Raw genomic sequence first — 14,677 nt, 5'->3', positions numbered from 1 at the left:
GCTGCGCTTTTAAACGCTCCTTGTGCTCCTTCGAAGGTCGCGCGGGCCGGGAACATTCTCCACTCGAGTCACTTGAACATCACTTAAGCGCGAGGTACTTGAAGCCGAGGTGCCTCGGTCTATAGCCTCGAGGGATTTCAATTCTTTTGCAAGTTGTTGTCCATGACCTAAGCCGTTGCGTGCGCGACGACCACGTTCCCGCCCCTCCTCTCTCTTCGAGAGCTTCTCCAAAATTGCCTCGGTCTGGACTGCGGTATTTGTCTTTGTCTGTTGTAAAAATGTCTAGCGGCATGTACGTATGGTTCTCATTACCAGAGCTGTGCATTGTCTCGCGCCGATAATTGATCCTTGCCCATCGCTCCAGCCAAGACTTCGTTGTCGGTTCATCATGTTCTCGTCAAATTCACTGTCGCAGCTTTTCGGTGCACCTATTTTATATACACGTAAACTCTGAAACATAGCACCCAGCTCACTCCCGCGTTCCTAAATGGCATAACTTCGGAAGCCGTGGTCCCAATGATGTGGGGTACCACCTCACCCTCCACGCCATGAAAGCTTGACACGTATGGAACCAACTAGCAGTTGACACGGTGCTTGATGATAGGCTCTCAACCACTGCGCGCCCGAGAATTCTGCCAAGCCAAACTTAAACACACTAGTGAGAGTCTGAGCTTGTGGGACCTGACAGACCGAGGTCGAACTGGAGCCGGCACTCTGTGATACTGAAACTTCCATAGTCCCCGAGACGAGGAGGAGTGGGAACGCAGAAGCGCCCGAGGACACAGCGACGTCCGTCCGCCATCACGAAGGGCTCTCCAGTCGTCTGTGCCCCCGCTCTAACAATGCGCGCCGGCTCGCCCATGGTACGACAAAGGTGCTGCTGCCTTGTAGGGGCAGTAGGTTTTGGAGCGGATTTGCGAACGTCAAGGCGCACCGAGAGCCGGTGATCGAGCCTGTGACGGTTCTAATAAGTTTCGCACAGCGGTCGCTCTCTCACTTAACCAATCATGGACTTTCTTATAACAAGATGTCCCAGTCCCCAAGTGCGAATTCGAAGAATGTGGTTCGTCGTGGTTGCAGCTGAGAGTATGCACTTCGTCGGAGGAGGGAAGAGAAAGGAAGCTATCCGCTAAATAAATACATACTGGTCCATTGAGGTTGTGCCACGCATACAAATCACAGGAAAAAAGACGAAGTATCAAACAAGTCAGGAACATGAAGGCGTGGGTGCAAAAGCGCAGGGAAAATGTGCGAGCAAAATGGCAACCCAACGTCCCACCAGGCTCAACTTAAACAACTAAGCTGCCAACGCTCCCGTTTTCGAGTCTCTTGATGAATAAGTGGGAGTCGTTGTGAGTGGCCCGAACATCTGTTCTACATACAGATGGTCCCAGTTTAGAGGACGACACGAAAGGCGTTCAGGACCCGCCGGTCCTCAGCGGAGAGAGGTGTGTAAGCATGACCATGCCCGTGGGCGCCAGGAGAGGCCGATTGCGGCGACGCGTCTAGCGGATTCTTGGTTCCGTCGTACATGGGCACGACTGTGGAAAGCTTTGGCAAGGACGCGTGAGGACTATACGGCTGGTTTCGGGTAGGTGGTGGTGATGGATATTGTGGTGAAGGCATCGCTGTCGAAGAAGATGAAGACGATGTCGAGGTTGTTCTACCTGGCATGGCTGGCCGGCTACTACTTGCGCTGTACACAGACAACTCATCCTCGTCAGGATCACACGGGAACGGATCGATCCTCCTGTAGGGCCCCTTGTTTGAAACAAAAATCCCGTCTGGGATACGAAGGCTGCGGAGATAATCATAGTTCTCGATAACTGGAAGTTGTGTATAATCGTTCCCCTGCATATGCAGCTCGCGTGAACGAAAAGAGCTATACGAGGATAAGAAATGCTTACCGAGAAGTAGGCGACAATGTGCCACTTTCTTGGTTGACTTTGGCCGGGAAAATAAACCTGCGTCGAGTAAGTCTGCTTGGTGAGACCATCTGGTTTCGCCGGGCGATCTTGACGTCTACTTGTCAGGGGTGGAACAGAGAGCGGGTCAAGGGCTCTCCGTGCGCTATTCAGACAGCAAGGGAATCAGTAAAGATCGGGGTAATAGGTAGCCGCGTACCGCCTGGCGGCCTTGATATCTCGCTCCTCTTGGGTGGTGTCTACCTTCTCCTCGTAGAATAGGAAGTCTCCTCGCATCCTGCTCTGTGACCTAAATCGAGTCAATATCGAGATCAGTTACATTGAACTCGCATACCAACCATCGTCTGCCATCCGTCCACCTTTCTAGCCCCCCTTTGAATTCGGCCTCCTCCCAAACGAAGACACTACCAGATGACAAGTTATCTCGTTCATTCGCAGATAATCGTCTGATTATCAAAGGTAGAATGTTTCGTCGAACGGCTTCTAGGACGATGTGGGCATCCCTTGCATCTCTAATATCTATTGCACCGCTGTGAGAATGCCTACGATGCAAACGAAAGCATACATACGCAAAGCGGGATGGGTAGTAAGCCCACTGGAAACGGATGAATGAGAGACAATAGTATGTGGAGACATGCCTGAGTTGTGAATGGGGATGCTCGAAAATCGCACAAAAAAAGTTGATCTGTGGAGCTTTTATACTGTCCACAAGGAATCAGAAGCATGCGATGTTGAACTCATGATACCGAGTATGGAAATGACGGAGTACAGAGAAGTCCTGTAAGTAAATTTAGAGAAGGCTTCAGTCACAGTGAATCCTTTAGGCACAGAGTGTTTGACCGACGTTTTGGATAGCAGACTTACTTATCTAGGGTCATCACAGAAGTCTCTTCGTCGTCGGAAATGAACTATGTGGGCATGTACAACGGTCCGAGGTACTTTCAGATCTAAACAGTCTGTCGGTCTGAGAAAACAGATGGGCAGTTCGGATTATGTCCAGTCCTCGGGTGCAACGACACTGATATGACGTCCCGTTACCTTCTGTCTATAAGATCGTGACGACGATCGTAAACAATCAGACACTACGAGTTCATGCTGCCCTTCCCACGACTTTCCAACGAAGGATAGCAGCACGCCATAACGAAGTCCAGCTAATCGCATCTATGGGACATGACCCGATCAGTGATATATCCTGATTTTTTCTCATGCTAGTACATGAGACAAATATGCAAAAAACTCACAGGTTCGACTTCGGAAAGCCGGCATCCCTTGAAGGCCCGGCAGAACATGGTCGTAAAGAATCTCTTCCTGACAGTCACACTGGCGCAACGAAAGCCACGCCTCTGTCTCCGGATACGAGCCTACATTTTAGGCTCGTGTAAAACAGAGCGGAGATCCCGCTCGAGACCATGCTTCTGGAATGACTTCATTACTTCTATGGCATCTGTTAGGTAAGGTGGTCGTGTCTTTGCCCAGTGCGAGCATCAACCTGTGAGTAATGTTTGGAAGGTCGATTCGAGGAATAGCAACAGCTGACTGATGACGATCTGGGTCTTCCGTAAAGATATGAGCTCGGACCGCGAGCAAGGCCCAAGCCACTCAGAACAACATACACATGGATGAGGTATTCTCGTAGACGAGGACATGAGGGCAACAAGCATGAGGAAACCCTCTCCGTGCGCTTGTGAGGCTAGAACAAAACCAGGACCTCTTCTTTCTAATAATGATAAACCTAGTTTCCTGCTGTAAGCTTCGCAAGGACGTCAGGGCTATCCTGAACCCGCAGAGCAGATTGGGAAACCGATACCATCGATCACAGGCACGGGAAACGCTCGGATTAGAGGCCTAGAGCGGATGCTAGATGACGATCTGCTTCACCGAATACATTGCTTGCTATCGTAAGGCACTCTATCAGTCTGCCAGCGGGACAATGACAGAAAAGATCTAAGTTTTTCTCACCAAAAGCATACCCCAACCCCCTTCGCCGCGGAGAACTGAATAAAATAATGTGATTCTTGAGGGACCAAGGGAACGGTAGACCTTGAGGAAGTCACGTTATGTAATTAAATAACTTCGAGCGATGTCAGTGTGAACGCCGTCGGCACTGCCAGTGAATGCTGCGAAGCCTTCTCATCAAAACAAACACAACGGACATCCATAAGGAGGGAAATGGGAAGAAGAGTGGAGGAGAACAAGCTTGATTCGGCCCGGAACCTTCTTTTGCTCATTGTGCTGTGAACGGCATGCCGAGTTCCGTCCTGTGTATGTAGACCACTTTGGAAGCATGACAACCGTGACGAGGTGTGCATTAGACCATGAAGATGTCTTATTACCTTGAAATACTCACTGCGGTCTGCTCCCGGCGTGCTGTCTCGCTTCTGAGAGTGGACCAGCGAATCGCGTTGGGAAAAATGTCCGAGGATCATCCAGACTAAAGAAGTGGCGAAGAGTATGACATTGTGTCTGGCCTGGCCCATAACCAAAGCGTCGTGATGAAACGACAATCCCGCGCCGTGCACCGGACCCCCAAGCGTGTTTGAGAACCTCCCTCGATCGAGCACCGCCTTATTAGTGTGTCTGAGGTGCATATATATCAGTGATACATGTAACACTTAATGAAGCTCTGGCCCACCATTCACACAGGTTCTAAAGTTCATCCAATCTGCAATCAGCTCAGCGTATCATCCTGGTGTCAAGGGGAGTTTAGAAGACAGACACTGTGAGAACACACCACTCCAAACTAGAAACACATATCCGTTGATTGCGCAAAAATGGGTCTTATGAGGGAAGAGCGACCGGTGCCGACAAGAATAGTGTATACGTTGTTGGAAGATCAACTACGCCGGAGATGTCAGTATCCACAAGATCACACCTTGCGCCGGGCTTGCAATGGCTTCAGAAACTGAGCCACTTGTGTATGAGGATGCACACGTATAGCCACGGTGGTCTTCCCTTCACGAGGATCTATTACACAGTGTCACAAAAAGAATATGAAGTCTCAGCACGCATGATTCGAGACCTGCGAAAAGACCAAAGGGAAAGTGACCATGGGACCTGCAATGACGTACTTTAGGTGCTGCGAGGTGAGGACGCCGTAAGCGAAATTGTCTGTCGGGTACAGCGAGTGAGATCTGAACTGGCACCTTGAGGTAGTGCCCTCGTTTGTGCCCAGAGACGCATATGGCGCAAACGGGAGGTTACCAAAGGTATGCCAGCACCGTGCGAAGCGATAGAAATCAGAAGTATGAGCGACAGATAAGCCATCTTCCATCGAAGCGAAACTATTTCCCATTCCTACAGCATCCATTGATGCGTTCAGGGAGATATGCGACTGATAGCTCGCTATTGAACGTGAATTAAGAGGGGGGAATCAAGGGGAGATTCCGACACACTTTTCTTTTATCTGGCATGTCAGCTTCTCCCACGGTGGCTCTGGCTGAGCCACCAGTTCCGGAAAGCGTCCAATACGTTCAATCCCGACTTGCGATAAAGTGGTACGCCATAGACCTCTTGTTTTGTATTTAAGACATCCACACCGGGCTCAGGCATTTCGAAAGGAGCAGAATGTCTGGTTATGCGTCTTCAGGAACTGGTGATGGCGGCTTCGCCATCACGCCCCGAATGCTTCATTTAATCTCGAAGCCTGGGAAGCTCAGATCCGACGAAGGGGGACAGGAACTTATGGACCTATACTCTGAAAGTGTGTGTTTCGAACTCTGCCGTTGCATGAATTAATTTGTCTCCCTAGAATTTGGGGGCTTCTCCATGGCCAGGCTTAATCCTTTTGCCCGGGATTGCTTCACAGGAAGCCTTCAAGCTGTTATAAGTGTCAGTTGCTTTTGGATCCAGCTCAAACAGTTCTAATTCGTTTGTATCTCAAAGGCCGTGTCATCTGGAGATCACCCGCCCCTGAACGGGATCGAAACCCCGTTCAAATTTGGTTATGCTACACTTGTCATCGTCGGAGCACAACGGTTGCAATCCGCACCCCCCGGCTCCGGGCTTCATGCGGAGACGCTCAAGTTTCTCTTATCCAGGGGTTGTCCTCCCGATGTCCCAGATATCTGCCAGTACACCGCTCTTCATCATGTGACGATGAATCTCAGCCGTCCGGACATTGCCCGAATTTTGTTGGAGAATGGAGCTCGAGTCAACTATGTGAACATCTATGGCAGTCCGCCTATCATGGGAGCCCTCATGGCAGGACAGACGGAAGCAGTGGAAGTGCTGATGGAATTCGGTGCCGACATGACTATACCAGACGCAGACGGCATGAAGCCTGAACAGCTTTTCATTTCTTGTGGTCCGGAGGTTACGGCCACCGTTACTAAGTGGCTTAGGCGAAGAACAGGAGAGTAAGCACCCATGGAGCAGAAGAAATGTGACTTTTGCGGCCATGCGAACACGAAACTGATGTCCTGCGTGGCATGCCGCTCAGCTCGATATTGCTCAAAAGATTGCCAACGTACACTTATCCAAGGTTCATTGTATGAGCTTGGACGCTGATACGATATTCTTGATTTTCTCAACTAGGCAGCCATTGGAAGACGCACAAGACTACTTGCAAGCCCTTCACGCTTGTGAACACCGTGACTTTGAAACCTACCTACGGCGGTTATGGAAATCTTATGCCCACCGCAGCGGTGACTCGTAGCTTGCTGGGATATCCTACCGAGACGCCTTCCGCGAAGCAACAGCGTTTCTCTCAGCAACCGACGAGCTATCCTAAAAAGGCTGTCATTAAAGTCCAGGTTCCTTATGGTCCCGCTGGTCCACCTGCAGTTGCCCTGTTACAATCGCTTCTCATATACAACAAAAAGCGCGACTTTTCCTGTCAAGTTCTGCGGACGGGAAATGAAGCTGCGTACGATCGCATCGAACAAGTCATCAGGAGCAAAGGGGTTCTTGGCTCCAAGGGGTACTTTGTCGCTGAGCTGAAAAGCGCAGACGAGTTAGTCGTCAAAGTGAACGAGCTGTTGGCTGAGCAGCCATTCTAACCTCTTCCGCTATGTTTCTTCCGTGTATTTGTGTCTGCGAGGTGTACATACATATATGAGTCTTCTTTCCAAAATTATACTATTATCTTGAGGAGGAGTGGGAACGGTGCTATTTATAACACATCTTCGTAACTAGTCAAGAGTGTACCTCGAATAAATGTGTCAGACGCTGAAAACATGACCGGACTCCGTGAGCTCTCTATACATATATCACCTGCAGCGTGGCGACAAATTCATCTCCCTTCGACTTCACGAATGAATACCATATAGATTCGCAGGAGATCGAAGTCAAAAGTCCTATTTTGTGGTTCATAAAGATACAGGGCATGTCGTTGCCGGTTATTCCCTGCTCGATGGCGCTAAGCTACAAGAATGATATGGGGATCATTGTCCAGGTGGTACGAAAGCTGGTGTGGGTACATGAACAAGAAAGGATAGCAAATAAAGCAGAAGCGATGCGATGATCAAGACAGGGATGCAGTAATTTGATTTGAGTTCAAATCATAAGGACGTTGGCTCCGCAGCATCAGTCTTGAATCTGAGCCGAGCCAATAGAACAGAATCCCAGGGGCTTGAGGACGATTCTTTCACCCGGGAAATATTACTTGCGGAAAGGGGATTGCCGACCATTTCCTCGTGATACAACGGCCCCCCCAGCATTGACGAAGACAGGTCAGCCATAGTAGTCGAGAATGCGCCCCACTCCTGTCCCGGCTTTACGCCCGTGTATACATTGAAGTTGACCTGCGGCACAAAGGGGTTAATTGAAGCCAAATTTCAGAAGCGCTAATGTCCCTGACCTGCCCATCGGGATGGCTATGGCTTACGAACAATGCATAGTCTGGTACGTCTAGCGTGCCGATCACTGTTGGTCAAATTGGTTCAATTCAGCCAGATAGTTAAAAACACACGGGAACTCGCCGAGAAAGACGTCCTCTTTACTGATCTTGTGCTCCCGACCGTATAGCTCAAGAACACGGTCGATGGTCGCCTGAAACCACTGCTTCGGCACACCAAGGTCCTCCACATACCTGTACACAGTGGACTCGGCATACAGATAGGCAACCTTGTGGCCCATCCGCAGCTGAAATGATTGTGTGCGGCCTACCACCGGCCTAGGAGCGTATAAGGTCAACACCTCAGCACCGATATAAGTCAAGAAGGGAACTCACGGAGTAGATGCATCTCGATTTTTTCTCGCAAGGAGGTTCTGAAGATAGTCCATCCCCCTTTGAGCAGGATTTCGTTTGTCCTGTCGCTGGCTGCGGTGTGTCACCTTGCCAAAATCGGATAGATTCGGTAACGAGTTAGCAAGTCCATCGGAGGTTTTCGAGGGATCGAACGAGTTGAACAAGGTAATGAAAGCCCCCGCGGGACGAGATAAGTACCCAACAGCACCAAGCTCAACAGGAGCGGGTGACCATAAGGGTAACGTCACTGGATCGGAAACATTCCGTCAGACCCTGACAACTCTGACACGCCGCAGGGGGGTGAGTGTACGTGGTACACGTACAAGATGTGTGGTACTCATGCTGCAAGAGCATTCTGTACCTTCTCTCATCGCGAGCATGAGCGGTCACCTCATCTGCCAGTGGCGGAGAGTCATATCCCGTATAAGGGATTATCTGGCTTGTTTCGGATGCACTCTCGTCAGGGGTGGTATCAGGGAGAGATATCGTGCTGGCTCTGGATCCTCTAGGTTGCAATACATGGGTTGGGTCATCGAGCGGACGCTCGTGAGTAAGTCCGAGTCCAGGAATGGGAGACAGTGAACGGCCTCTCGCCGTCTCCAATGTGGTATCAGATACGGCCGGCGAACTTGAGGCCCCTACTTCCAAGTCGTCCTTGGCTGGGAACGGCGATCTTAGTTTCTTCATACATGTCAGGAACGGAAGAGACGGCGACTCACGGGGGAAGCCAGGTAACGGAATGGGGCGCATATCAGGTGAGGCTCGGGTGGGACTGTCCGCCCACTGATCTACAAATCTTGGTGGTCTGGGCGATTCCACGACACTATATCCTGTCTCGACTCTCAGCTTCTCGAGATCTTGTGAGATCCGCTTGAAAGAAGGACGGCGAAGTGGGTTGGCATCCCACGCGGCGTGAATGATGTTGGTTAACGGGCTGTTGCTCAAACGAGTGAGAGGCAGTGAAGGGCGAATATTATCGACTGGAAACATGTTGTGATCAGGCAAAGCAGATTAACTACAGTTGAACATACCTAGCACAAACCGCTTCACTGCATCGTCATCCATCATAGGCCATGGTAGACTTCCCCTTGTCAAGATTTCGACGCACACCATTGCAAATGCATAAACATCTATTTCAGGAGTGAGAGCAGCTTGAGCTCCTGACATCATCTCCGGAGCTTGCCAGCGCAAAGTCCCGTCTATGAGGTGGCAGTTAGCTTGAAGAACATGAACAAGGACATCCGGAGCTTACGGGGAAGAGGGGAGCCACTAAGCCTGCATGCTTCAGACTTCATGTCGCTCTGGCCGAAATCAGATATGACGCAATGCAAACGATCATCGACCAGTACGTTTGTACCCTGTCGATGCCGAAGGTCATCAACAGGCTATCATGGAATAGATAAATCATGAACCTGCCTTGAGATCACCATGCAGAACTCCCTGCTCATGCAGGTACTCCATCCCCTTCGCCACTTCATGAATCATTTTGAGAAAGTCAACTGGAGCGATGTCTGGCAGGCCCTTGAGGTATTTGACCAAACTCCCATTACTGTAGTATGGCGACACCAGGAAGTAAGGCGGGTCCCCAGTGGCCGACGAAGCACCCAATAATTCCAAGACGTTTGGGTGCATGAGTGTCTTCCAAATGCCAATCTCGTGCACAAATAGCTTCCGCGGCGTTGTCTCCGCGAGGGCCTTGATCGCGACGGTGTGCTCTCTCCATTTGCCCTTATATACGTCGCTGAAGAACCCAATCCCAATCTTCTCCTCCAGATCGATCTCGTATCGCGTGATGGTCCAGCTGGGGAGCGAAACCTCTTGGCCTTGGCTCAGCCGCCGCAATGCATCGATCCCGCTCTCCATGAACTCTCGGTCAAGAGTATCTCGCGGGCGTGCCGACGTCTCGCTGCTCCCACTCTCGCTGTCTGTGGTCACCATCGTCCCGAACACCCGCACACCCCCATCCGCCGCGGCTGACACCGTGGCCGCCCGTGAGCGCCCAGGGAGCCTACCTCGCGAGCGGTACAGCGATTCGCCACCAGGTGAGGCCTGCATCGCGGAGGCCTCCGACTCCCCTAGCATCTCCCGCTCAACCTCCCGCTCAAGCGCGCGTTGGAGCGTCTTGATCGCCTCGGGCATCTCGTCTCGCCCGACCTGGAGCACCTCGATCATCTCCGCGTCGCTGTTGGTCTGCAGTGCGGTGCGCATCAGCTGGCGCAGGTCCACGATATCGCGGGTCAAGTCGCGCTCATTCTGCTGCTGATGTATGTCGTGCAGGATCGCGCGGATTTGTGTGGCGTCCCCGATTGGAGGGGAAGAAAGCGGTTCGGGAATTGTGAGCTGGGGCTGAGACAATCGGAGGCCGAGGTTGATTGATTCAATCAGCGCAGCCTGCTCCTTTGCTCGATGAGCTTCATTCGCCTGGACCAGCTTCAGAGTTCGGATTTGGATTGACATCTAAGGTTTGATTGACAAGTAGTAAGCACCACGAAACAAAACTTTTAAATAGGATTGACATACTCCGAATTGCCCGAGTGCATCGCTCAATCTTGCATCGCAGGCGGCGATGCTACGCAAAATCTCGTCCCTCTTGAGGTAACGGTGGAGGAACGACCGGTGTGCTTGCTTCTGTAGAAACGCGAACACATCATTGAACGACCTGCACAATGGCTCGGTCAATGGGACTGTCATGAGTCTATTGACTGCGAACTCACTCATTTAGCGAGGCGATGGGAGCTTGGAGCTCATTGCTGACGGCATTTCCGGCATCCAGAATTTCTTGTCGTACAGATAGTAAGATATCTGCGCAACGCTCCGTCAGACGCAAGCAGGCCAATCTGTTCATCTAAGCAGGATGTGAATTGCACGCCTTGAGCTTAGATGTTCTCGAAAACTCACGTCCACCAGTTCTAGTGCATCCCAGATGTTCAACAGGACGACGCCTGCGATCTCGAGTCCTGGGATAGGCGAAAAGCGGAGCAAATCGACTCCGATGAAAAGGCCTTCGTGTGCGACCTTAGCTGCTACACCCAAGACAGAAGCAGTAGCTTCAATGACGCGCTATATTTAATCCACGTTGTATCAATAATAATAATGTATGGTGCGGAAGAATAACCCACTTGTCGTGTATGAGCGTACCCCTCTGTTTGTTCAGCCGGGACAGTCTTCTTCTTCTTAGCACTCTCCTGCCACGGCCGAGGGGCGTGAACTTTGCGGTTCCACCAGGTCGATGCTGGCGAAGTGGCTCCATCCTTGATTGGCTTGCGCAGAGTGAGATCGTCACGTGACGGTGAGGGGCCACGGGATCGTGAGGTAGAGACGGAGCGAGAACGAAAGGAGCTGGCCGGAAAACCAGACGCAATGGTAGACAAAGAAGAGGATAAGGTGGTGGGCACCGGACTTGAGGCGACGCGCGCTAGAGGAATGTCGACCGGAAGCGCAGTGATGGCTGCGGCCGATTGAGACTGTGCACGCGTATGACCAGCGGCTTGCGGTGGGGTCGTGATAGATGGAAGAGGGAGGGCTCTCTGCTTGGGACTCGTGTGGGGAGAGCCGGAGTGTGGACGAGCTGGATTGAGGGGCGATGAGACTCGGACGGTGGATGTAGAATCTGAGGAGTTCGCGTGGGTCGCCAACGGGGGCGATGGAGCAGATTTTCCTCCAGGAGAGCCTGGGGCTGCAAGAGAAGGTGACTTGGGTGTCATCTGAGTGGTATCTAAAAGAGTTGATGGAGGAGAACGTCAGCACTTCGTCGCAGCTTTATATGTACTGCATAGGATTCAGAAACAAGCTCATGACTGACCTAATACGACAGGTGATAGAGCTTACTACATCTAAATCGCAATACACCGGATTGCTCACTGAGTGATATAGCCACTGGCTACGCTGTGGAGGTTACTTTGCTGGTAAAATGGCTATGGGATATTCGATGGAGGGCGTGGGAACTGTGTTTTTGGTGCAAGCTCACCGCGGCAACACGGAACCAGACGTTTGACTCGTTCTGCTGCGGCTCTTTGGCGCCCTTGTCCTCGGTCAAATGGAACGAGGACGTGGATAATGGAGACGAGGTGAGGCCTTTCACAAGGCTCACTTCTTATGGCAGGGGCCGCCACGTCACCTCTGGGCGCTCGTCCTCGTCTCTAGAGGATCACTGTTGATCGATGGTTTCATGTGTCGAGTCGGTCTTCTTCTGTTTTGCCATTTATTTTGTCAAAACAGTGGATGAGAGTATGGACAGCGTGAGTGGATTCAATTGGTGCTGCCCAACCATTCGGCCAGTCAAGAGCACCGTATCCTCGACTAGAACTATCCCCGTTTGCCGTTGACTTCCAAGACGTCATCCGATAAACTCTCGGCAACGACACCAGATGGTACCTAGAAAAAAACACCCCTCGCAGGCCTCACACTGGATCGAGCTGGATCGTGTCTTTCTGGTTTTCCCGCATCACCCTCACAAAGCCCCACAGTCACATCGCTCGCAACATGACAGAACATCGACCACGGATGTTCGACGCTGACGTTCAGAATGATTTCATCATTCCATCAAGCAATTCGACGACCGGTCTCTCAGCCCAGTTTTTCCTCCGCGACGGCATCAAACGGCGACGTCGGCATGTCCTGATTGAGACCCTTCAGTCCGCTTTTGGCAGTCTGGCCGATGGAACCATTTTGCGGCACTCAGCAGTGGGGCCGCAGCTTGCAAGTTGCATATAGGTCTCCAATTCCCGTCACTGTCAACGGCGCCATCTCGCGCACTCACTCCTCCCCATTCTCCATTTGCATCGCATTTGACATCTTGAGGGCTTCTATTGACAAGTTCGTCCGTCGGCCATGGCCGAAAGCCCCGCTATGCGGAGCCGCTGACGCCTTGGAAAGCCCGACCCCTCCTGATCTGTCTCTTGACTAGCTGAGACGGTTGCGCAGATTGAATATAGAACCACAACTGCTCATTGGAAAGCGAGCCTCACACCCTGTGCTGTGTATCCACAAGTTGTGCAAATCGTCACCGAGTCCACAGGTGGTAGACACCCCTTTATGTCCGATGGCAGTCCCCTCGACAGGAAAGAGGCGGAGACAATGACGACAGAGAATGCACTAGCACCGCTACAACAGAGTAAATCGAGCTGGAATTGATGTATGGTGTCGGTTCATGCCTTCCAGTAATCGCCTGTTGGCAGTAAGGCTCCATTCCTTGGTCTGTTGTGCCACCCATTCTCGTTCTTTGGCTCGCAAATTTCGTGTCACCTCTGCCTTCACTCAACTCCGATATCACGTCGGTCAACCCTGCGCACGTCCGATATCCTTACTCTGCGATCCGCGCTACGCCGAGCTCGATTGCTCCGACTGTGCACCACATAGCGTCGTGGTCGGGGACACTGCGTAATCATATTGTCCAATCAATACTATGGTCCAGAAATGTGAGGTTCTGTGTACCGCCTGATCCCTGTGAAAGGATGGTGCAGGTAATGAAATAGGTCGGTACCGATACCATCCTACGTACTTCTTCACATTCTCTGGTGTCACTAGACTCCATTCATGTGGAGCCCTCAATTTTGAAGGAATACATGGACAGTTGGTGTAGTCGCCCGTTCCTCTCTTCAGTGCTTCATAGCGGCGCTCGAGCCAACAGATGCGACAAATATGGCGACTGGTATGCACACAATTGACCTACTATCCATGCTTCATTTATTTTAATGATACCTATATATTTGTGGAACAGGAGCCCTGCGGTACACGAAACCCAGTCTACTACTTGTGGAGTGTTGTCACTGATACTACGGCGTATTCTGCCTTTGACTCCATCCATTGTATTGACTTCACGAATCCTCGTCCTTTCGCAATCAACATCCGGAGGCGCCGAACCGCGGGATGGCTATACCCTCTGTCACGCTGAACGGTTGAAACATCCAGTTGCCATCATAGCGACCTTCAATGCAATTGGGGTGTATGAGATTCTTATGAACAGTGAACTGAGGCGGCTATCACAGTATCCGTGTTGCGCGCGGCAACTTACTGCGCACAGTCGACCGCTTATTGCTACGTGGTTGACACAGCTCAGTGGATGTTGCCGCCGAGACGAAAGTGGTAACGAATACTCATAGCATCTTGGAGGCATATTCAGCCTCTGCCGAGGCGAGCCTTACATATGATGTACCCTTATGCAAGTGATTGGGTTTTTAGCACCTGGGATTCCATCCATGTCCATCTTGCTTACGCTACGGAATCTGGGAACTCGTTTTGACGGCTCGCGAGAGAGGTTGCCGAGACCCGTGATCAAAACCGTCATCTAAGCCTCTAACCATCGATAGTCAATTTCGTGCAAAAGCAATTGCAACCACATCGCTGAATCTGACCAGGTTTGACGAAATCAGCGACGTGGTATCGCATGTGGTCTCAAGAAGAAATCGGCTCCGGGTGAGTGCGGCCAGGAGCACAATCATCTTAGAACGCCCAAATCCAAAAATGCTGCGTCTCTCAATCCATGTATCATGTGCAAAAATGAATGTAAAAACTGGTCGAATGGCAATGCGCTCTCTGGCGGGAAGTCGAACCCCGCTTTCGCGCG

At 51.3% G+C, this 14,677-nt stretch overlaps 3 protein-coding genes across 3 annotated transcripts; 1 reads left to right on the top strand and 2 right to left on the bottom strand.

Annotated features, from left to right (window-relative positions):
• Positions 1-1,395: 1,395 nt before the first annotated feature.
• On the bottom strand, positions 1,396-2,561 carry HETIRDRAFT_321587 (uncharacterized protein; the record flags this gene model as incomplete). The annotated part of the gene is made up of 5 exons (XM_009549861.1): positions 1,396-1,851; positions 1,908-2,070; positions 2,125-2,214; positions 2,264-2,444; positions 2,495-2,561. The coding sequence occupies 5 exons, from the start codon at positions 2,559-2,561 to the stop codon at positions 1,396-1,398; spliced, it is 957 nt and encodes a 318-aa protein (XP_009548156.1).
• Positions 2,562-5,489: 2,928 nt separating this feature from the next.
• HETIRDRAFT_428078 (uncharacterized protein) lies at positions 5,490-6,922 on the top strand (the record flags this gene model as incomplete). Its single annotated transcript, XM_009549860.1, has 4 exons — positions 5,490-5,625; positions 5,674-5,753; positions 5,808-6,280; positions 6,463-6,922. 4 exons carry the CDS (start codon positions 5,490-5,492, stop codon positions 6,920-6,922), a joined length of 1,149 nt encoding a protein of 382 aa, XP_009548155.1.
• Positions 6,923-7,423: 501 nt separating this feature from the next.
• Positions 7,424-11,816, bottom strand: HETIRDRAFT_124459 (uncharacterized protein; the record flags this gene model as incomplete). The annotated part of the gene is made up of 13 exons (XM_009549859.1): positions 7,424-7,666; positions 7,723-7,787; positions 7,844-8,037; positions 8,095-8,359; positions 8,436-9,092; positions 9,144-9,311; positions 9,365-9,470; positions 9,529-10,569; positions 10,633-10,771; positions 10,827-10,957; positions 11,011-11,172; positions 11,232-11,363; positions 11,508-11,816. 13 exons carry the CDS (start codon positions 11,814-11,816, stop codon positions 7,424-7,426), a joined length of 3,612 nt encoding a protein of 1,203 aa, XP_009548154.1.
• Between the last annotated feature and the right edge of the window lie 2,861 nt (positions 11,817-14,677).

The sequence above is a fragment of the Heterobasidion irregulare genome, assembly GCF_000320585.1.
Source record: "Heterobasidion irregulare TC 32-1 unplaced genomic scaffold scaffold_07, whole genome shotgun sequence".
Classification (NCBI taxonomy): domain Eukaryota; kingdom Fungi; phylum Basidiomycota; class Agaricomycetes; order Russulales; family Bondarzewiaceae; genus Heterobasidion; species Heterobasidion irregulare.
The sequence above is the reverse complement of the archived record's forward strand: the minus strand, read 5'-3'. Positions and strand labels throughout refer to the sequence as shown.